The 25,259-nt window shown below is 40.3% G+C and overlaps 1 protein-coding gene across 1 annotated transcript in view; it reads right to left on the bottom strand.

Annotated features, from left to right (window-relative positions):
• Nucleotides 1–3,133: 3,133 nt before the first annotated feature.
• arhgef28a (Rho guanine nucleotide exchange factor (GEF) 28a) overlaps nucleotides 3,134–25,259 on the bottom strand; it is a 105,483-nt gene continuing 83,357 nt past the window's right edge. Inside the window, exons 27-28 of the mRNA XM_042331699.1 lie at nucleotides 4,253–4,387; nucleotides 3,134–3,973 (exon numbers count right to left, since the gene is read on the bottom strand). Of these exons, the coding sequence (XP_042187633.1) occupies nucleotides 3,780–3,973; nucleotides 4,253–4,387 (329 nt within the window). The 3' untranslated portion in view covers nucleotides 3,134–3,779. The remainder of the gene's footprint in view (nucleotides 3,974–4,252; nucleotides 4,388–25,259) is intronic.

Raw genomic sequence — 25,259 nt, 5'->3', positions numbered from 1 at the left:
GCGCCAGACAGGAATTTAGATAATGAAGCATTTTACTTAAGTGACTACCCTCCTGGGGACGAGGGGAAGGAGAGGAAAGCGGGGTCTCCTTGGAGCTGAACTGGCTTCTGGGGCTTAGCACCAGAATGTCAGAAACCAGTTAACTCTTTGTGGCAATCTTGTTAGTCAGGTTCCTGAGCCAGGTGGGTCCACAGTATGCCAGGACACCTCTGATGCCTGGCTCATCAGTAGGACTTGGGTGAGGAGCACCCAAACTGGATAAGCAGTGATAAAGCTTGCCAGACAGTAACTTCAATGGCAAGCCAAGTGGTTTTAGTTGGTCAAACTCCATCAGTAATTCAACAAACACTATGGGGTCCCCAAGCCTTGGCTCTTGCCAGCCTGTGCCTAGTACTCTCCAGAATTAGGTAAGCAGGACACATTCCATTCCAAACACAGGAATTTGCATGTGAAGATGAGAACTCTGTTAAGCTTGGATACTCCTAAGCATTGTGATGGGTTTCCACATGTGTCAGAACACCCGATTGACTAACAAAAATGTTTTACCAAAAGGTTGGCTTAAAACTAAAACTAAAAAAAATCCAGTAAAAAGTCATGCTCTTAATAAATCACTTGTGTCTGAGTGACCTACGTATTCTCACACAAGGTAAGAGTCAAAGGTCCATCAAATTCACATTACTGGAGACCCACAGATTCCAGCTGTACAGGTGTTGCAAAGCTAAGGATACAATTCAACCAAGTTTCAGCCAATCTACTGGTATCCTTCACTATTCTTGGAGGTGCAACATGCATGAAGATCATATTGTGGTCTCACAATATGGTCATGCTAAGCTTATACCAGTGTCTATACTTCATACTGCAGTTTGGTCTGGAAGTGGAACTTTATCAAAGTCCAGCTTTATCAAAGGCTGAATTCCACAAAGGGGATGGAGTGTCAGTGCTCAGTAATTTACAAGTGCCTGTGGCTTGCTCTGGCTAGAAAAAAATCTGTTTGTTCTAACCATCAGCGAGATGTTAAAATATTTACAGAATGTAATATATTAAGGGTTTGAGTTACTAATGTCAACTCTGTAGGTAACGTTTAAAGTCACTGGCAGCTCTAGTGAGGAGTTACAGTTCACAGCCCTGAATTTGACTATAAACACATATATTGAGACATCATTTGATGTTACTCTGACCTTTGGTTTATACAGGGGATGACTGATCTTGGTCAGTTTCGCCAATTCAACTTTTCACCTGGTTATGGGCCACAAAGCACTAGACTGGACTCTATACATGCTATTGTTGACATTATAACTGAAGTGCATTCTGAGGTTTCAGAAACAGATCAAACACCGAGTTTAAATGGGAGTTTAACAAACGTATATGCTGTGTCGTAAATACAAACGCACTAATGTGTTAACAGCCGTAAAACTAGTTTAGTTGTCTCCCAGAAAAGTGATTCAACAGGATTCGGTTTGACATTAAATCATAAATAATGCAGTTGTTGGGTATCGAGAAAATTTCAGCCTGCATTATAAGCGAGGGCACAAAACAGCTGCCTTCCGTCAGGTCTTCCGGGTTCATTACTGAGATCTCTGCACAGGTACACAGAAAGCTATCCGGCTGCTCTCATAGGAGCAAATTAGGTTGTGCTTTGTCATGATGCACAAACAAACTTATTGTGTTATACTCATGACAATGGGATTTTAATGATTTGATGTCACAAAATAATAGGGTCCATTACCGACCGCAGCATAAGCAAGGCAGTGCTGCTATACTGAAAGGCCTCCCCTGTGTGTATTTAAATGCTCCATCAATGTAGTGGAATTTCATCTATATTAGAAATAGTCTGTCGAAGCATACTGTCATGGTTCTGTAGCCAATCTAGATGCTACTACATACAAAGTTCAAACAGACCTTTTAGGTGAACTGCCAATTGCTGAGCATGATCCATCCTGAGTTCTGAGGATTCAATTCATTATACAATAAGTGCTGTAACAATAAGAATCACCTCAATTATTTGTATACATTTTACGCGTCTAATTTGGAAGAAATCGAAATCCAGTCTAATATGGTAGGAAATGACCGAATTTACACTTCAAGTATTAACCAACTAGAATGCATTGATTCTCATCCTGAATATCACCGACATTTTTTCTGTAACAGAAGGGAAATGAGTAAGAAACTTTTTCTCAGCACCAGCAGATTAAACAGGTTCTGGAGCCTGCTCAACACACCGTCATTTGATAGGTTTATAAACAAAACGTTCAGTTGCTGAAGTGCAAACTTAGAACCATACATGTGGCACACCATATGGCAACCAGCCCATGTTTAACATAAACAATGATGTTCCCTTTAAGGCTCCACTTTATGGGATTTGTGGTCCATCTCTACACATAACCATCAATACGGCTCCACATTCTGTGTTCCAACAACTCTTGGTGCTGTAATGACTATCTGGAGCTATGGGCCTGAAGATAAATGAGACTTCAATAACTTAGCAATGAAGTTAACTTCAAAGGCAATTTCGAATTATTTGGATTATAAATCTTGATATTTAATAATAATAATCCTTGCACTTGATATAGCGCTTTTCACGTCTTCTAGACATCTCAAAGCGCTTCACAGAATATACGGTAAAATGAATTGACTGTATATTTGTGGGCAAAACGCGGTAGCCAATTGCGCACAGCAGTGCCCTACAAACAGTCGTGGATTGAAGTGACCAATTTTATTATTGTTTTTTTTCTTGAGGGATTATTATCAGGTGTGGAATAAGGAAACTTGCCCAAGGTTTCGCCCTGCTGGGAATCGAACTCAGGTCTCTCGTTTGTGAGGCAAGTGCTCTAACCGCTGAACTACAGGACTCCACGCAAAAATAAGGGAATAAGCAGCACTAGAGGCTGACATCGATAGTAGTTCAGCTAACAAATGCCACACTAACATCAGGGTGCTATAGAGGTTAGGATCATCAAGGAACACATCATACATGGCAGTCATGGATGTGCAAGGATGCTGCAGATAGATAGATTAACTGAGCCAAAGACATAAAATAAAAACTTTCAAGATTTCCAATAGAAAATAAACTATGCAGTATTTATGATGGGGATAATAATAATAATCCTTGCATTTGATATAGTGCTTTATCATGCTGTTGGGATGTCTCAAATCACTTCACTGTGATTACTGTAAAGTGTATGACTGCATTTTTTAGGCAAAACTTGGGAGCCATATGGGGGTGGGGAAATCAAATCAATTGCAAGTCAGTTCTTGTGATCTCAAGGTAGTGAGGAGTTGTGCCAAACAGTTTTAATATAGGTAGTAGATTGGATGGGAGAAAAACTAAAACCTGAAATGTGGGAGGGCAGTGTGACCCTGGGAACTGAAGTTTAAACTGTACGAGGGAGGTAGTGTCTAATCTTAAAACTGGAACTTTGATCAAAGAAAGTTAGATTACTGCAATTAATAATTTAAGAACCGAAGATAAAATATCAAAAACTGCCCTTGAAACGTACAAATTAGAAGACAGAATGTCACATGCGGCTTTTTGTGTTTTAAAGTTCTGCTTTGGCTGGTGTGGTAGATGATATATTATTTAATATCTCACAATGTTATCGCTAAACTGAGATGTGAAAAAATGCATGAAACGGCAAGGTTCATAAGCATATCTGGATCTACAAATGCTGAGTAAAGAATTAACTGCCACACTTAACATTTAGTTGAATATGTATTGACCCAAGAGGTCAAGGTTGCCATATGTTCCAGTTTTTCTTGAAAGTGCTAATGTGGTGGGACAGTTAGAAATAGATTATGTTCTCTTCATCATCCTCCTTCTCCTCCTCAGCCCCTTCTTTTGGTCCATTTTTGGCTTCCTGTGGAACAGACGACTCCTCTAAGAGCTGTGTCTCACGTTGTGACTGTGAAGGCCCCAGAAGAAGAATACTTGTAGATGGCTGGTGGGCAAACCAGGCTACTTCGTCGCTGTTCATATCTGGGTAAGGAGAGAGAAAAGTTTAATAAATACTGGGATCCCCTTTTAGAGATGCATTGTTACTTTACACCTCACAGTGCCCCATTTTAAATTATCTGGAATGCAGTATATTGAATAGGACAGCTTTGAAAATATAATTATGGAAGAATCTACAGGGCAAATAGAGTAGGCAATCTACAATCAGCCAGCGATACCTCAAAGAGTAAATTTAATCCCAACTAGGCATTTGGAAGTAATATTGAACAGAGGTGAGACACTTGTCCTGAAGCAGTTACTCACTTGGATAAACTATCAGACTTGGATGCTCTGGTAACATACGAGTGGTGAAACCAGTGGCTTTAGAAGCATCCTCTTCTTTGAGAATATCCTTGGCTGAAAGCACCTCCTTTGCATAGTTAAGTTGGTCACAAGAAACTAAAAGAGAGAAAAATATCTTATTTTAAAATAGATGCACATAACATCTACACAGTGGCACCAAGTGATATATAAGCAAAAATGGTTGCATTTATATGTACCCTGCATCGCAACCCGATCTGGACCCTTAGATAGGGCTCTATGGGGTAGAAATGAAACTCCAGGAATGCTCTTGTAAAAGATCCTGCTTTCGGTGTTCCTTTCCAAGGTGAAAAGGTGACTCAGAGAAACTCTACATTCTGAGTCACTGTTAGAAACTGTAAAAGCTTTCAAGAACTTTTCTTAGAATAAAGCGTGATCACAATTGACATAATGAAGTAGAACTGCACCCTATTTAGGTAACACTTCTTTCACCAGCGGGTAACAGTGTGATCATTGCTAGGTTTTGCCCACAATATACACAGTCAATTCACTTTACAGTATATTCTGTGAAGCACTGAGACTGTCCTTCGTACCCCACATCCGTGCCATGTCCTGCACCACCTTTCCCCACCTCCGCAATCTCGCTCGGCTCCGCCACTGTCTCACACTGCAGGACGCCGAAATCTTCATACACACATTCATAACATCTAGACTCGACTATGCAAAGCCCCTGCTTGTCGGCCTCCACAACTCCTCCCTCCATAGGCTGCAGATCATCAAGAACTCTGCAGCCTGCGTCCTCTCGTGCACCAGGCTCCGTGACCCTATCACCCCCATCCTCACTCGACTCCACTGGGTTCCCATCACACAGAGGACACAGTTCAAGATCCTGCTCCTCACCTTCAAAGCCCTCCATGGTCTTGCTCCACCCTACCTCTGCAACCTCCTATCCCTGCTGCCACTCTGCCCCCACCCTCTGGAACTCCATCCCACAGTCCCTCCACTTCACTCCCTCCCTTGCCTCATTCAAGACCCATCTCAAGACCCTCCTCTTTGACTGTGCCCAGTCACTTTCCTTCTCCCCCTGGCCCCCACCCTTTCCAATCCTGACCCCCAAACGCTCTGATCCCCAGCTTGGGTTCGAAACGCTGATTGTCCAGCGCCATGGGACATCCTCCCGATGTGAAAGGCGCTATATAAATGTAATTTTGTTGTTGTTATTGTCTCAATGATGTGATAAGGCGCTATATCAAATGCAAGGATTATTATTATTGCTCAACATATCCCTACTTAATCTAACAACATCGACTTAGAAGGACATTGTATTCTTGATGCAGGCATTAGAAAATTTGTTTATTAACAGAGCGAGTTTAATTAATACAGTGCTATAAACATACAATACACAAACACAATCAATGGAGATAAGAATAATAATCCTTACATTTGATATAGCATCTTATCACGTTGTCAAGATATCTCACTCTGAAATGTTAAAATTACCATTTTTGAAGGAATCAAAAATTTGGCTATTGATATTTTGCATTAGCCCTGAAGTGAACTGCACTCCAATCTAAAGTTCAAGCCCCACATTGGGACTTGAAACTCAATTATCTAGACTGATACTCCTGTGTCTGAGGATGTGCTGCATTGTCAAAGGTGTCATCCATCAGAACAGACATTAAGCCAAGGTCCCATCTGTCTGTCCAAGTGGATGTAAAGGCACTATTCGAAAAGAGAGGGCATTTCATCTGGTGTCCTGGTCAACAGTCCCCCCAAAAAATTGCTCATTAGTTCTTGACTTTTGTGGAATATTGCTGTGTGCCACGTTTGCCTACAAATACACAGGCACTATCCACTCCATCCTTCCGATGTGAAAAGTGCTATACTAAATGCTTAAATTGTTATTATTATTACAAGTTCACTAGTATACTGCAGAAATGAGGGAAAAGTCCCTCTTTAAATCTAAAAAATCCTCTTCAAACTCAGATCCTATTAAACAGCACTTCAAGCAGGCATCATTCATTGAGTCGTTGATTGGTGATCGATACCCATAAAACAAAAGTGAACTCCCTTAATAGTGTGTTTAATTGAAACACTGAATGGTAAGGCAGGAGACGTCAATTCTTTGTGATCTATCCTCAGAATCAAATTCTTGCCATTAAAGAGTTGCACTAACTCATTCTAACTCACAATGGTTAAGATTTGTAGTGGCCACTCACAGAAAATTGGTTTATCTCGCTCCTATTCCCTGTTTGTAGAGTCTGTGTCTTAATCATTATGTCTCAGTATTCAAAGAGGTAGCTATATAAACTTGAGCTTTCTGATGTGCAATGCTCAGTCACTGCATGTCAGAAGTTCCAGGCTCATAGACCTTTACAGAAATGAGGCTTCACCCTTCAGTGCAGATTGAATAATGAAATCAGACATAAAGTCAGGGAAGATAACTCCAATGACTGAAGCTATCGGTGCACTTGCAATAAGAATCTCTGTTACTGGACCTGCTTAAAAGCTTGACCCAAAGAGATGACTGCAAAGTACCTAATTGTTCACATAATTCATACAAGTATTCTCTTCTTTGTTATACCAGTCTTAAGTGAAAGCTGATAGGACAGTTAATAGTTACATTTTAATTCCATAGCAAAAGAGCTGTCATGCTTACCTTATGATGAAAAAGTAAACAGCTGCAATTTGCAAACCTCCGTTGTGAAAAGGAAAGAAAACTAACAGAAAGCAGAGGGCTAGCAGCAGCTATAACCCTCCCTGAGTGTGTATGTTTGCGTGTGAGAGAGGCAGCAATAGAGAAGAGTGGGGATCAATCCCAATTTTTGATGGTATACAATAATAATAATCTTTGCATTTGATATAGCGGCTTATCATGTCTTTGAGACGTCTCAAAGTGCTTCACAGTGTATACTGTAAAGTGAACTGACTGTATGTTGTGTGGGCAAATAACAACAGGGTATAGCGGATTGTGAGCATAGACAGGAGAAACAGTGTGTGAAGTTTAACTGTTGGTAATATGTGTAAGCACTGGGATTTTTACAGAAACATGAGTACTAATTCAATTCTCAATAGGTCAGTATAACTAGACATTGAAAGATAACCACTTCTACAATATTACTGCTGATATACTGATCATACAAATGGTTTCGTTACAGAATTTGTGCTAAACATGTGATTACAATTTTAAGAAGATGAAAAGATATCTTACATGGTAGATGTTATATCTTTGTGGACTATCAAATCAGGTAATGGTGGCTTTAAATCATTCTGCCCCCAAAGCACAATACTATGACTAATAATTTCCATTTGATACAGCACCTATAACGTCACGAACATCTCAAAGCATTCCACAAAGTTTCTGGAAAGTGTAAAGAGACTCTTTTTGTAGGTGAATACTGTAGCCAATTTGCACAAAGCAAAATCCCACAAATGACAAATTTCATCTGGGTGATTGTTACCCAGGAGAAACTCCCTTTTCTTTTTGAATAGTGCCATGGAGCCATAACCTTCATCTAACAGGCAGATAAGCCCACGGTTTAAAGTTTCATCCATAGAATGGCACAAAGCCAATACTGTATCAATAACTTGTGTTTCCGACATCATTAAGCAGCAGTTCACCATCAATCTCTATCATTTTCCATTGCTGGATTGCTGACCACTGTGCTGTGCAGATTCCTGTTGGTATAATTATATAAAGGTGAAAATTGTGGTGTCCCTGACCACATTGTGGAGTCCTGTGGCTCAGTGGTTAGAGCACTCGCTTTGCAAGCGAGAGACCTGAGTTCAATTCCAGGCAGAGGGCGAAACCTTGGGCAAGTTTCCTTACTCCACACGCCTAATAATAATCCCTCCAAAACTAAAAACAATAATAAATTGGTCATTTTCAATCTACGACTGTTTGTGGGAGATTGCTGTGCGCAATTGGCTGCCGCGTTTGCCCACAAATATACAGTCAATTCACTTTACAGTGTATTCTGTGAAGCGCTTTGGGACGTCCTCCCGACGTGAAAAGCGCTATATCAAATGCAAGGATTATTATTATTATTATTATTATTATTGCTTCTCAATCAGCACCCAGTTAACAACTTTTCTGATCCTCATGCTTTTCTTTTAAACCCACTAGGATCAGTGAGTAACAATAATCCTTGCATCTGATATAGCGCCTTATCAAGGCTTTGAGATGTCTAAAAGTGCTTCACAGAATATACTGTAAAGTGAATTGACTGTATATTTTGTGGGCGAAGCGTGGCAGACAATTGCACACAGCAGCGTTCTACAAACAGTCATGGATTGAAGTGACCAATTTATTCTTTTTTAAGGAATTATTATCCCCAGAAAAGCGATCCGCTAATCGACTAACAGCCAAGTTCTTACTTACTGCTAGGTAACAGAGGCGTGTGGAGTAAGGAAACTTGCCCAACATTTCACCCTGCTGGGAACCCAGCTCTCTCGCTTGTGAGGCGAATGCTCTAACCACTGAGCTACAGGACTCCAGTAAAGCCTTTAACTGAGCCACTACAAAAGTGGATTTTGTGCTTCCTTGCCAGGCATTGACTCAAATCATTTTAAAAGCACAAAACGTTCATTTAACAGGAATTGAGCTCCTCATAAAATTTTAAAGATGGCAGCAGTTTCATTTTGAAAAGCCTGAGGGAGAAAGCATATTCTTGAAATCAGGGGATATTTAAGGAATGGAATGCTTTTTTGGAATATTGCCACGTATAATATAGCAATCTTTATTCTGAACCAAAGCATGTATATTACAATTGTATACAATTCTAATGCAAATGCACATAAAATGACAATTCACAAGAATCAATAGCTGCAGATCTATTTACTCTGATAAGATTTTGGTGTGAAAAGTCCCTCTGCTCGATACTGGAGATGTCTGGAGCTCCAAGAGGTTTACATAAGACTGTGTAAAGGGCTAATGTAAGATTTTTGTTTGGTTCACATAGTAATAAAACCTCACCACACATATAAAGCAGGTATGGGAACATCAAATGCCTTAGATATAAACCCTAGCAGGTCATCTCAACCCAAATGGAATGTGAAACAATGAACCAAAAATATAAGTTTAAAACTTCAAGTTGTAATGCAGTTCCAAGAGATGGAAAGGTAGATACTCTTAATCTAATACAGTTCAGTGCTAAACGTAAATGTATTAACATTTTTGCAGTACATTTTGTGAAATCAAAACTGTACAAAGGTACAATCTAACACTGCTTCAAAGTGTAAAGATCCTGGATGCATTTATTAGCATCCGTGTTTCAAAGGTTATGATGCAAAGTGTACTCATTACATGGTTGAGGATTAGAATTGGAAGCAGCTTCTTGCTTATGGAGACCATTTTCAGACTCATTATAAGGTAACTATACGAGTTTAACAATAGGATAGGTACCATATGTATACACTTATTCTAACAGCAAACATCAGTTACCAACTGGAGCAGTCTGGGATAATTAACTAAAAGTGGGGTGTATGCTGGCAGGCCTTCTCGCACAGATGTCTGTGCTTACAGTGTGAGAATAGAGGGAGACGGCTTCATGGTGGATAACTGTTCATTCAATTGCTGGTGTTCTAGTGAGAAAAAGGACCTTATGCTATAAAATGGTCTAATTGTAGCTTACAAGGCAGAGGATTAGGTAGCGAACCTGACGGTTTTGCGTGTGTGTGTGTGGTGAGGAGAGGGAATGCACCCAGCTCCAGGTGGTTTAAGGAGGTAGGATGTTGCTTCATGCTGTTACATTTAACATGTGAAACACAAGTCAAAACATTGAAAGTCATTGCCCCTGCTCTTCACCACAGGTGATGCATGTAAGAATCCAAATTGCCAACTCATTCAACTCAAAGGGACAAATTAGCTTGAACTGTAACGCATCTAGAATAATAATACTAATGCAAGGAATATTATTATTATTTATTGACCAATCTGCAGCACAGGATATCAACAAAAAAAACACCTTTCACATAGGGTAAAATCTTGAAGCACCTCAAATGTGCTGTCAAGTGTAGCTCAGTGGTTAGAGCACTCGCCTTGCAAGAGAGACACCTGGGTTCAATTCCAGACAGGGCGAAACCTTGGGCAAGTTTCCTTACTCCACACGCCTAATAATAATCCCTCCAAAACAAAACAATAATACATTGGTCATTTTCAATCCACAACTGTTTGTGGGACACTGCTGTGCGTAATTGGCTGCCGCGTTTCGCCCACAAATATACGGTCAATTTCACTTTACAGTCTATTCTGTGAAGCGCTTTGAGACGTCTAGAAGACGTGAAAAGCACTATATCAAATGCAAGGATTATTATTATTCAGAGAGGCCATTGCAATAGGTTGCGAGACAGTACAAATGTTACTGTCAAAGAGTGCCACAGGCTCTGTGGAGAATCGGATTATGATAGAGTGTCATTGTAATATAGAAGCTTTGGACTCCTCCTGCACAGTACCTTTCATCTTGCTTCGTTCCACTACATGTAAATTACCCCCCAAATAATTACAGCAAATGGCCAGAGGTCAACACTTTTAACACATTCTATCGAGGTTAACATTGTGCCACCATGTGTGTGGACAGAATTGCAGAGATATATTTTGAGAATTAAGAATAATAAAATAATAATAATCCTTGCATTTAATATAGCGCTTTTCACGTCTTCTCGACATCTCAAAGCACTTCACAGAATACACTGTAAAGTGAATTGACTGTATATTTGTGGGCAAAACGCAGCAGCCAATTGCGCACAGCAGTGTCCCACAAACAGTCGTGGATTGAAAATGACCAATTTATTATTATTTTGTTTTTTGGAGGGATTATTATTAGGCGTGTGGAGTAAGGAAACTTGCCCAAGGTTTGGTCCTGCCTGGAATTGAACCTAGGATAAGATAAAAACGAATAAAGGTTTTAGTGAAAAAAAATTAGTTAAGCAGGAATTAGGTAAGCAGGACATGTCCCTCCAGGGTGAGAGAGTTCACATTCCATTCCAATATATTTCAGGTGGAATGCATGGAAATCTGCTTGGTTTGGATACTGTTAAGCATGGTGATGGGTTTCCACATGTGTCAAGATACTCCGCTGATCAAAAAAAAGGTTCTAGTGACTTTTATTGGCAAACTCCTAATGGATTGATGAGTCTGAATTACTTCTCCCTCCATGCACGTGCACAGCTTTTAAATTTGCTAACACCACTACTTGGCATTGCCTGTTGTTCGAGGAAGGTATCGGGCAGCCCAGTAGGAGCAAAAGCATACTTCAACGTGATAGTGTATATGGTTCATTCATTCCCTCATTGAAGCTAAGAAACTTAGCCCTGCACTAGAAAAAAGTTGCAGACAACACCATTTCCTCGGACAATGGCATTGCTTCTTTTGCTTGGCTGCTTTTGCATTAATTTTCAGGAAGTATTTGGCAGCAAAGCAACGGGGCAAATGGGATATGAGCCTTTGTGAAGCACAAAACAAAGGCATCGGCTGGTCCAGCACATCAAGAAGCAAATTATTTATTAAATCCATTAAAATCACATGCTGCTCTGGCTACTCTGGTTTTGCCACTCTGTAAGTTGCTTGCCCTTTATCTGGTGTCTGGGCCAAATGTGTGAGCAGAACATTGAATGCTCTATTTATGCTCAGATACAGTCTGAAAACTGGACAAATTAATGGAGCTGCTCCATTTACCCTGAAATTAAACAGATATGCAACCAACCTAGCCACCATCTGATTTCCAGCATTTAATGCTTTATTTTCTGATCTCCAGTATATGAAATGCTTTTTTTCTCTTTTGCTGCTGTTTACACTGCTGGGCAGCTAGCTGTATTCCGCCTGCCTGGTTTGTTGCTTTTAAGTGTAATGAACATGTATAAATCGCACAACAAGTAGAGACAGATGATCAGACAACTTGTACTGTAATTGGTTTCAACTGCCAGCAAGCAATCAAATCAGAAATGGCAGGGAAGGAGAATAACATTGATGTTGTAGTGTATTATATTAATAATGGGGGGGAAGGGAAAGAGACAGACAGGAGAAATGATCACCTATAAATACACAATCACATTTTGCAGTTAATTTCTTTGAAGCATTTTGAGTCATCCTTATGACGTAATAAGGGTCTTTATCAAATGCAGGGCTTATAATTATTATAATAGCCTTCTACTTGTTTACACCACTAAAATCTGTCCATATGCATTCCTGGCCTTTCACGTACGCTTCGGTTTAAGTTCCCATTCAGAACTAGTGACACTTCATAGCGGCAAACAGAGCAGCATTTCTGACTGAATCTGACTTCTGTTTGCCACTATAAATGGGGTGTGATTGTTCAATGAGGATTTACGCAATTCTAAGAAACATTTTGAAACTTCACACTCAAACAAAATCTTTGTGTTCTATCTCAGGAATATTTTTAAAATAGATTGGTTTGTTATTTTGATTTTTGTTTGGTTAGGGGAAGGTGGGGGGAGGAAAGGAGGAAATACTTCAAATAGGAACCAAACTCTTTGTTATTCCTGCCTGTGGTTAGATGCTTTTTGTGCATTGCAGAAATGGTTAGCTGTTGGGTACTATGCCATTTCAATAACCAAGAAATTGAACTTTAAAAGCTATCTCTAGATCTGTGAAGTTACGTGGGTTGAAAAACTCATTTCACCACCAAATCCAGTATGGATTCTTCTTTGTAAGGTCATTTCTCATGTTAATTCTGATGAACAGCAATTTCCAGACATACAACTGTAGAAATATCACCAGCTTTTACACAATGTGTTATAAATGCTGCCCATACTCAAGAGCTGATATTCCTGGCTCATAGCACACAAGTTATTGTTCTGATAATATTACTGGGGTTAACTTTCTGCCCTCATTTTCTGTATGCAGATTAAGATTCACATAACCTGAAGCATTAATGGAAGTTCTTTCCACATTAGTTATAGCCTAATGTTCAAAGACCTTGTTCACTTATTCCCAGTGCTTGTATCAAAATAGATTTAATTTCAGAAGACTATCTTCCCCTTACCATTTAAAGTAGGGTCTGCATAATATTATGAATCTAATGCTGTTTTATTCTGCTGGAAACAGAAACACTTTGTTCCCAGGAGCATAAGTGGCATGGAACTGGATGTCCAATTTATACTTCCCACTCCATGTTGATCAAATAGGAGCTGAAAAAAATCCATCCTATTTCAGTTTGTGCAACAAGATTCCTGACCCCAGAGCTTTGAGGAAAGCATGGAGGAGCAAGCCAGCTTGATCTCACCCACTGGTTTACAATCCAGAAACAACAGTAATACAGTGGTTCAGGCCAATAACAACAAACAGAATAAGCTGCTGTAATGGTTCAGGCTACAACATGCAAGAAGTTATTCAGTGCAAACCATGCAAGGTCATTTATTCTTTATTCAAATAAATGTATTTAGAGAGAAAAAAATGGAAAGCAAATGATGAAAAAAAAATGTACAGTGACTTAAAGTGCAATGATCAAGTTTAAAACACTTACTCAGAAGCTCTCAGCTAAGTAGAATGACTACTATGACTAATGTATCATGTGAACACTGAGTTGGCTCCTTGTGGTAAATGATTTCCATTAATTCTTAAAACATTAGTCATTGAACTTATTTTGCTATGTTTAAACATTGAACTTATTTTGCTCGTGTTGATCTAGTGAAATGGAACCCTTTGAAATTCTGAGTTAGTGGTACAAAACACAGCAGCACATTTTCACCAGGGTGGGTGATAATCTCATTCCTTGCTACAGGCGGTTAAAGGTCAGAAATGAATTGAATGGAGCTGTGTCAATACACTTCTCTAGAATACAAAATGCAGAACAAGACTGACCTGAATCCTGCAATTTTCAATCTGATTTTGGCAGGCCTCAAGGATAGAAGATGTCAAATCAAAACATCTGATACAGTAGGAAGCACAAACATAGGCTCCTGTACCATCACTACACGTTAGATTAAACATTTTTGCAGATTAAACAATTTAGCATTCTCCAGTTGTCGTTGGCATCGCGATTAACACATCCACAAACAGGTGCTGATTTATTCACCAGTCTGTCTTACAGAAGTGATTCATCTTAACAGTCGTGCAATGAAACCTATAATCATAATGTAAAGTCAAGGCCTGTGTTTATATGTTACAAGGGTAGATCATGAATTAGATCCTAAAATACTCAATTATAGCTCTGCCATGACCTAATGGGTCATTGGAAATATACTGAGAACACACCTAGTCTTAAATATATACTCAAAACATGAAGAGCATTTAAGCAATTTTACAACCTAGTTAATCACAAAGTATATAGCTCTCACAACCCAAAGTCCATCAGTTGAATAAACTGTCACCAGACACTCAGATTACAGGAATATTTTGCAATAGCTAAATCTCCGTCTGTTTCAACTTGGCAAGAATACGTACGTGTAATAATAATAATAATCCTTGCATTTAATATAGCGCTTTTCACGTCTTCTAGATGTCCCAAAGCGCTTCACAGAATATACGGTAAAGTGAATTGACTGTATATTTGTGGGTGAACGCGGCAGCCAATTGCGCACAGCAATGTCCCACAAACAGTCATAGATTGAAAATGACCAATTTATTATTGTTTTTTGTTTTGGAGGGATTATTATTAGGCGTGTGGAGTAAGGAAACTTGCCCAAGGTTTCGCCCTGTCTGGAACTGAACTCAGGTACATTGAGCAATCCTCAGGCTTGGCTACGATGTCCCCCATGATCATATAGGCTGCCAACAACCACTTTCAATAGGAGAAATACCACACCCTGATAATATGCCACCAGGAGGCAAAGGGAGTTGGGGGGGGGGCGGAGAAGAAAAGCACCTTCGTGAGAGGAGGACAGAGATTGGAGGAGAAAAATTAGTACAAATAAAATGAATAATAGGAATGTCCAAAAAGCAAAATACTGCAGATGTTGGAAATCTGAAGCAAAAACAGAATTTGCTGGGAACACTCAGCAGGTCAGGCAGCATCTATGGAGAGAGGAAACGTTAACGTTTCGGGTCCACGACCTTCGTCAAAACTGGGGCATGTTGGGAGGGAGAGGCTTTTAAGGGTTAACAGAGAGAGGGGAGGCAGGGCAAGGAAGACAAAGGAGAAAATGGGGTAAAGGACAGGGAATGATGTGATAGAAAGATGTCAATAATGCAAAACAAAGTGGGGGAAATCTTTCCCTCCCCTCTCAGCATTCTAAAGGGTTCATTCCCTCCACAACTCCCTGGTTCATTCCTCCATCACCATCAATAGTTGCTCTCCTCCCCCCGGTACCTTCCCATGCCAGCCCAGGAGATGCAATACCTGCCCTGTCACCTCCTCCCACCCCGCTGTCCAGGGCCTCAAACACAGTTTTCAAGTGAGACAGCGATTTACGTGTACTACCACCAATATAGTTTACTGCATTCGCTGCTCACGATTTGGTCTCTTCTGCATCGGGGAGACCAAACGCAGATTGGGTGATTGATTTACACAACACCTTCATTCTGTCCGCAAGCACAACCCTGAGCTTCCGGTTTCTTGCCATTTCAACTCGCCCTTCCACTCGCACTCTGACGTCTCCAGCCATGGTCTCCTTTTTTTAACCTTGCATTTGATATAGCGCTTTTCACGTCGGGAGGACGTCCCAAAGCGCTTCACAGAATATACTGTAAAGTGAATTGACTGTATATTTGTGGGCGAACGCGGCAGCCAATTGCGCACAGCAATGTCCCACAAACAGTCGTAGATTGAAAATGACCAATTTATTATTGTTTTGGGTTTTTTGGAGGGATTATTATTAGGCTCTGTGTGGAGTAAGGAAACTTGCCCAAGGTTTCGCCCTGCCTGGAATTGAACTCAGATCTCTCGCTTGCAAAGCGAGTGCTCTAACCACTGAGCTACAGGACTCCTACGCTCTTCCAAGGTAAAGTAATAGGCAAGTTACGGCAAGTTAGTGTTTTACCACAGCGCAAGCTTGAGGAACAGCACCTCATCCATCTGCTGGGGACCTTACAACCCTCTGGCCTCAATATTGATTTCAACAATTTCAGACCATAACAGCTCACCTTCCCCTTCCCCCTCTGCTGTGACCATTATCACATCACCTGGGTCCCAGACATAAACTTTTCTCTCTCTGGTCTGGCTATTTTGTTGCAATTCCCCCTGCCATTGTTATGCATTATCAACACCTCTTTAACCCATCATCCCTTGTCCTCTACCCCATTTTCTCCTTTGTCTTCCTTGCCCTGCCTCCCCCTTCTCTGTTAGCCCTTAAAAGCTTCTCCCTACCAACATGCCCCAGTTCTGACAAAGGGTCAAGGTCCCGAAGAGGTGACTCACTTTCCTTTCTCCATAGATGCTGCCTGACTTGCTGAGTGTTCCCAGCGACTTCTGTTTTTGTAATAAGAATATCCAGACAGAGTACAATTAATTATATTTACAATAGTATAGGACACTCCAATTTTAATCTTGTTTGCACCATTGCACAGATATGAGGGGAAAATAATCCATCCAATTTAGAAACGTCAGGCAGACATGCAAAATCCATTTTCTACCAAAATGATAACTTTTAACGTTTCTTTCAGACACATGGCCAGCAACATATAAACAAAACGATAAGAATTTACTACAGAAGACATTTCATTCTGATCTAGTTATACAAATACAAAGTTTTTTAAATTATAACATTAATTAACATTATAATGGACATTATAACAAAAGGACATTATAACACATTTTGCTTCAGTGTCCTTTTGACCTATTATAGGCAGTTTAACCATCTGGTTAAAGACATAAGCTGGTTCACACTGCAGTGTGCTTTTAGAAGAATGATCGACGGTGGAAGTTAATTTGATCCCTAAAGGATGACAGGTTGCATCTATTCAAACCCAAGTAATGAGCAGATGGAACTGCAAAAAAAATTGCAATTCTATTGTGTAATTTTCCAATTGTTAAGTCATGATGGGCCAGGCTACTGTACATTATACAGAATCATATTAAATACTGCACTTAATCATTAGTCGTTTGGCTTGTTTGTGCTGTTTTAAGTTAAAGGTACGCAAATGATTTTCAGAAAGGCTTCAGTTAAACCTGTCATTCATGTAATAGGAGATTACAAGAGCAAGAATTTAGCTGGGGGCAGTTTCTTCTGAACAATTACACAATCTTTGGCGAAGTAGCTTTCTTTCTACTGTAGCCTTGTTGTGTTTTGCATAACTGGAACAAAAGGGTGGCCTTACTAAGCACAGAACTACTTTGCACCTGCACGACAACATTCTGCAGTCTCAACTCACACGCTATTGAATGTAAGGATTATTATTAACATGCTACTGAGCATCTATTTTGGTCAGGGTGGTAGTGGGAGACTTTGGACAAGAAATGTGGAGTCCCATAGATGAGTGGTTAGAGCACTCGGCTCACTAGCGAGAGACCTGGGCTTGATTTCCAGCAGGACAAAATGTTTGGCAAGTTTCCTTACTCCACAAGCTCTGTTTACCTAGCAGTAAGTAGGAACCTGGTTGTTAGTCAATTGGCAAATCGCTTTTCCGAGGGGTAATAATTCCATTAAAAAAAATTGGTCACTTCAATCCATGACTATTTGTAGGACACTGTTGTGCACAATTGGCTGCCACGTTTCACCCACAAAATATACTGTCAATCACTTCACAGTATATTCTGTGAAGTACTTTTGGATGTCTCAAACAGGTGATAAGGCGCTATATCAAATGCAAGGATTATTAATATAAGAAATGAGTTCTGTACAACTTAAAGAAAGTTAATTTTTTTAGTCGCATTTGTACTTTCTTATCGTTATGCTTACGATGTTGTACTGGAATAAATTATTAGAGTGTACATTTTGGCAACCCAAGTACTGTATATTTTTGATTCCGAACATAAGATCACAATATTACATTGAGTATTTAGCAAATACTAGACCCCACAGTTCCATAGACATGAATGAATGAGATTTTCTGCACAGAAAAGAACCAAAAGGCCCATCGTGTCAGCTCCAGGGAACATTGAGCAATACAATTTCCACTCACAACTTGCAGGAATATAGCTCCCTTCATGCGGGGTAGCATTACCAGAGTGCTTCACAGTGGTGGAGTCTGACAATGAGCCAGGGGGATAGGGAGGGGGGGAGGTAACCATAAGCACGCTCAAAAAGAAAGGTCTTTAGGCAGGATTTGAAAATGGGAGGGAAGGGGCAGGGTGGAGTGGTTGAGGGAGAAAGTTCCAGAGTTTTGGAGCATAGTGGCTGAAGGCATGTGGGGCATAGTGGCTGAAGACTCAGATATGTGATAGAAAGGAAAGCTCCAGATCGAACCTGATCATACATAATGATTCACCAACTTTCTATTCTGTTTAGACTCCAACTTGAGATATAATATAATAATAATCCTTGCATTTGATATAGCGCTTTTCACGTCGGGAGGACGTCCCAAAGCGCTTTACAGAACACACTGTAAAGTGAATTGACTGTATATTTGTGGGCGAACGTGGCAGCCAATTGCGCACAGCAATGTCCCACAAACAGTCGTAGATTGAATATGACCAATTTATTATTTTTTGGTTTCGGAGGGATTATTATTAGGCGTGTGGAGTAAGGAAACTTGCCCAAGGTCTCGCCCTGCCGGGAATTGAACTGAGGTCTCTCACTTGCAAAGCGAGTGCTCTAACCACTGAGCTACAGGACTCCACGATATGAAGCAGGAGATCAAACTTAATCATCTGTATGACAGTTATAACATTGTTTGAATATTAGGAACTGTCGGAAGCACAGAGGGAGTATTTGTGTTTTAACAGCTAAATGGGAGGTGAATTTCTTTTCTTTCCAAATAAGGTGGTCTTCATTTGGAGAATTTCCTTCGGAGGAATCAATGCCTCGAAATGAACATTTAATAATTTATCATAGAGCTAGTGTTATGACTCTGTGACATTCCAAACCTTACACTTACCCAGTATGTATTATTGTTAATGTTTCTGTAAAATAAATGTGCCATGTGCCAAATAAATGTGACATCCTCATTAAACACTAATGGCAAAGATTAGCTGACTATTTAATGAGCTATAAATTAGGGAATGCAATATTGGTGCCTAATACTAAGGCTTTGTAATGTTCAAGACCAACCCAGGATTTAATCTTATAATAATAATCTAGGTGCTATAATGCTCATTGCAATATTGAAGGAGTGCTGTGGATGAACTGAAGTGCTGCTGAGGGTACTATTTTGAAATACAGCAGAGTTCTCCCCATGTCCTAGCCACTATTCCTTCCTTCCAGTTTATACTTGGCCATTTATTTCATTGCTGTTTGTGAAATATCGCTGGCACAGCTTAGTTGTTTTGTTCGTCTAATGAATAGTCACAGCACTCACTTGAAACCAACTCAGCATGTGAAGCAGTTTGAGATGCTTCATTGTGGGAAGAAGCTATTTAAAAGGCAAGTTTTTTTTTAAAACGTTTTATAGCCCTACTGAGCAACTCACTTGGAAATATAAGCCAGCTCTGAGACAAATTATTGAAATAGGTCCAGAGTGATAGAGTTAGAAAAAAGTGTTGCTGATGAAAGCAGTAGTAGCATTCGCCTACAGAATACCTGGTCACTACACATTACAGTAAATCCTGAGAAGTATTTTGAGACCTCTGCTTGATGTGAAAGGCCCTATATCAAGTGCAAGAAGGATTATCATTATAACTGCCCACACTATATGTGCTTTCATGCCTCCCTAAGCAAACAGTTCCGCATGTTAACCCACATGGAATCCCATTTAATGAAAGACCTGAATTCTCCTCAAAGCACTTTTAAAAACACAATAAACTCTATATTTTATTCTTCAGGGCGTTATTTCCATCATGTCTAACATGATATAAATGTTTGGATGCACATTATTTATTTGCACCAGCAGAAAGTTGAAAATATCAGGTGCATTTGTGTGTCGACCCACTCTGCAGCTTTGCTCTGTGCTCTTGAAACCAGTACAAATACCTTTGTTTTAATAATAATAATAAAATAATAATCCTTGCGTTTGATATCGCGCCTTATCAAGTCTTTCAGTCATCTCAAAGCACTTCACAGAATATACTGCAAAGTGAATTGACTGAATGTTTTGTGGGAGAAACGCAGCAGCCAATTGCGCACAGAAGTGTCCCACAGTCGTGGATTGAGTGTGGATTGAATAATTAATAAATAATTATTATTTGAAATACCTTTGTTTTGTGCAAAATGCTGCTCTTTTAAGCAGCAGCAGAATGGGATTTTATTCAGAACCCAAATTACAAAAAAGCCTCTTTCAGGCCAACGTAAAATGTTTTAATAAGCATGCACACAAATCTAGATTAACAGTAAATGCTGGTAAAAATAAACAAGACATGGAGGATAAGCAACAAAGAGCTGGCACTCAAATAAACAAATGTCAAATTATTAGAACTAAAGCTACTGCTGTTCACAATAGACATTAGATGAAAATGTTTTTTTTGCTACAGGCAGTCTTGGGTATTTTGTTTCATTCAGCGTCATTCTTTCAATTTGCTTAAAGATCAAACGCATTTCTGCATACGCCCAATATTTCATGAGCTTTCTTAAGCCTTGCCAATTTCATCATTGTGGGAACTTGCCCCAGGCCGCCCGCCTGTGCGTTTCTTTCCCATTAAATGCACTCAAGGGCACAGCAATTATGCTGCGTTTAGCTTGCTCTTTTGCTGATGTTCGTGGCAGTGATATAGAGTGCAATTGGCGGGTTATCCATCCACTCAGTGTATGTGACCATCCTGTCATACTGTCGGTTCACCGATTGCCATTGGCAACAGTGCTGGTCAGCAAAATGCTTGGCAGCTGCAGTAAGCATTCTCCTTCGAGTGTGGTGACAATGCCACTAAATGATGGTGCATTTGCAATTCAACTGGGTCACTTTGCAAGAAAGTGCATCCATGGATAGTTCACTGTGGAACGAATGGACAGACCAAACTAAGCATACTGGCCGCAGGAAGAGCAGCTCTGCTAGTCAGTACTATCACTCCTGTCCTGGTGAGACTCCACTGACTCCTTGTCTACCAACGGAATGACTTCAAGATCCTTACTCACCTACAAATCCTTTCATGCCCTTATCCCTCCTTACCTCTGTGATCTTCTCCAGCCTCATCTGCTCGGTTCCTCCACTTGGCTAACCCAAACCTGCTGCATGTTGCTTGTTGCCTTAATTCCAATGTTGGCAGTCAGGCATTAACCACACCCTCTGAAACACTCCCGAATACCTTCATCCCTTAAATCTAATTGGAATTTCTCTCCAGGGAAAGGTACGAATAAATCCAAGTACTCCTGACCAACAAACCCCCAGATAAAACTGGTCATTAACTTTGTTGAACATTGTTGTGTGCGAGTTGACTGCCGTATCCACCTATGAAATTCACAGAAATGCATTGTAAATTACCCGTGAAGCGCTTTGAGATGCCTCTCTGTCATGTTAAGGAACAAAATCAACCACAAGTTTTATTATTACTTGCATGTTGCCAGACACCTCTACTTAATAATAATAATCCTTGCATTTGATCTTGTACTGCACTCTCCTCTGCGGCAGGCACAGAAAGCTGAAAGTGGCATTAGTTGACCATTCAAATAAGGAAAAACAGATGCCAGAAGAGGAGATGGGTGAGTGCTCCAGAGTAGTTAGTGAAAGACTATTTAATCAAAAGCTGGAGCAATTCATTAGTACTAGAATTCAGATTGCTGCACAAACAGAAAGGTGGTTGAGCAATTCAGCATTTGATGCCAAACCACATGGATACCAGCTCACAGGTGCAGGAAATGTCTTATGATCATATAACGAACGCAGCCTTTCAAATGCAAATACTAACATTTTTGTTGTTGCACGCATTCAGCTATAGATAAATGCACACCTGCAGGATCACATGTCCAAGCCCAGAGGTTCTACACTGTTGCCAAACGATGTCTGGGATTCTGATGTTCTCACTCACTATGATTTGTATAAACTTTAACCCAAAATCTCGTCGGTCTGGAGTTCCTGGAATCTGACTTTCATCCCCTCATGTGGATTGCCTTGACAATTGCTATTTTCTATTCAGGGGTGACAACAATGCTGGACGCAGTCAGGCACCCAGCAAATTTGCAGGCCATTTCAAGGGCTTTGACAATACCAGTGTACTAGGCAATCCCATCATCTTTGTCCTGGGGCAGTCATGGAATTTGTATAATAGAAATTCTATTTTATAGCATCTTATATATTACCAGATGATCCATACCATTGTCAGGTCAATTGCAACCGTCCAATGCCAAGTACAAGTGTCTTGGCCCCAAATCAGGTGACAACTTCAGGATTCACCACAAGCAGGTCACTAACCACTGTACAAATTATTACAAAAACATAATATAAAACTGGGATGTGATATGCAATTGTGAAGTGATTCATACTAGAGCCCACCTCCTGAGATCAACTTGAGAGATAGATAGATGATTCCATCTTTCTTTCATCAGTGTAAAGTTGCAGTTCTGCAGTATATAAATCCAAGCAGTATGGTTTCTTAAAAGCTCTTGAGTATCCATAACATTAAAACTAATAGCTAACAGTGCTATGCATGTATTTAGTGGTCCATGTGACAGGAGAGGGGAGAGAATTAGAGGTCGGAAATAAAGCCTATACCCTGCTTCAAATAATAATAATCCTTGCATTTGCATTTGATAAATCACTCGTCAAGTCTAGGTTTACTCTATTTATGTAGCATTTCAGTGTGAACAGAATTGGGCAAATTCTTAAATACAGCCTTAATTTTGTAGCTGTTATTCTCTAAGCGTTAAGAACAGCTATTGCAGTATATTCTGTGAAGTGCTTTGAGATGTCTCAACAATTTGATAAGGTGCTATATCAAATGCAAGGATTATTGATTATTATTATTATTATTATTATGTGAATCTGGATACTGAGTGCTGGCAGGATAGAGGTATCCCAGCCAAGTAATGGGGGGTAAAACGGCTTGAGTGGTGTACCCACCAGGAAAAGCATCAGTGATGCAAACTGAATTTCTACAGGGAACCAATTACCTGCACATCAGGCTGTCTCACAAGGCTCTGCTCTGACCTAAGATCTTAAATTGGTACGATGTGCAGGGGAATCCCTAGAGAAAACAGTTGACGTCACAAGAGTATTTTCTGGTGGTTTCAAGGTTTAAGCACTTTTATAAATCCATTGTCTCAACCAAAGGTTCAGGTGCTTGCACATTACCAAGGAGCAGAGACACTGAATAGTGATAAGGAAGAGAACTGTGGGTTCTGCTATCTCTTGGATCTGAGGCCAAATTCCCATCCTGCTTTAGCTCAGTAAGGGCATGGGATCAACCTCAACAACGTGTATTTATATACAGGGCACTATATAAATGTTCCCCACCTATGGTATCTGAATGGTTTACACCACCACCACATGGTACACTAACTTGTGAATCACTAGGGAGGCTCTCAAATATTTTAAAATTTCACCCACAAAATATACAGTCAATTCACTTTACAGTATATTCTGTGAAATGCTTTGAGATGTCTGAAAGATGTGATAAGGCTTTATAATAATAATAATTGAATTTGATATAAAGCCCTGTATAGTGTAGTCCTGTAGCTCAGTGGTTAGAGCACTCGCTTTGCAAGAGAGAGACCTGGGTTCGATTCCCAGCACATTGAAAGCTTGGGCAAGTTTCCTTACTCCACAAGCCTGATAATAATCCCTCAAGAAAATGAAACAATAAAAAATTGGTCACTTCAAACCATGACTGTTTGTGGGACACTGCTGTGCGCATTTCGCCCTCATATACACAGTCAATTCACTTTACTGTCCATTCTGTGAAGCTCTTTGAGCGGTCTAGAAGACGTGATAAGGCGCTGTATCAAATGTAAATATTATTATTATTATTATCACGTCTTTGAGGCGTCTCAAAGCGCTTCTCAGAATATATACTGTAAAGTGAATCGATTGTATATTTTGTGGGCGAAACTCGGCAGCCAATTGCACACAGCAGTGTCTCACAAACAGTCATGGATTGAGCAACCAAATTATTATTTTTTTGAAGGAATTATTACCCCTGGAAAAGCTATCCACCAATTGACTAACAACCGGGTTCTTACTGCAAGGTAGACAGAGGCGTGTGGAATAAGGAAATTTGCCCAACGTTTTGCCCTCCCGTTAATCGAACTCAGGTCTCTCGCTTACAAGGTTTCTTCGCTTACAAGGGGATAGTATCCTACTATTCCCCTACCTACCTGCCCATACCCTCCGTTCCTCTGGCTCCAGTCTGCTCCACATCCCCCACCCCAACGGGCCTACCATCGGTGGCCGGGCCTTCAGCCTCTCAGCCCCGAGGCTCTGGAACTCCATCGCCCAGTGCCTTCGCCTTGCTTCCTCCCTTTCCTCCTTCAAGGCCGGTCTCAAGACCTTTCTCTTTGACCGTGCCTTCAGCTCCCCTCTCGACTCTCTACCCCCTCCTTGCTCCCTCCCTTCCCCCCCCTCAACCTGACCATTTCCCCCTTGCTTGGGTCCTGACCCAACTGTACAGCGCCTTGGGACGTCCTCCCGACGTGAAAGGTGCTTTATAAATGGAATCTTGTTGTTGTTGTTGTTGAGTGCTTTAACTACTAAACTACAGGACTCCAATTATAATCAAATGCAAGGATAATGATTATTATTATTAATAATGGATCAGCAATTCTGTACAGCTAGAAGGTACATGGTGACTGAATTTCAAAAAATGAAGCGTGGGATGTTACATCTGACATTACTCAATTGGATCAGTGAACTTCACAAGCATCATGATCCTTTGTGCATTATTACATTCCTATTTACTGGACACACCCCAACATGTACTTTACTCTGTGGCATGAAAAGGCAGAACATTTAAGAGGAAACAATACAAAAGCTGGGAATTTAATTTTAGATAATTTGCAACCCATCAAAGTAGCGATAAGTAAGAATTGATGTGACAATCATCTATCAGGAAGAAGGAAACAGCTTAATTACAAATTGGCAATTGAATCATTCAAG

The sequence above is a fragment of the Callorhinchus milii genome, unplaced genomic scaffold (genome assembly GCF_018977255.1).
Source record: "Callorhinchus milii isolate IMCB2004 unplaced genomic scaffold, IMCB_Cmil_1.0 Scaffold1, whole genome shotgun sequence".
Taxonomy (NCBI): Eukaryota; Metazoa; Chordata; class Chondrichthyes; order Chimaeriformes; family Callorhinchidae; genus Callorhinchus; species Callorhinchus milii.
This window is presented reverse-complemented; position numbering and strand designations above follow the sequence as displayed.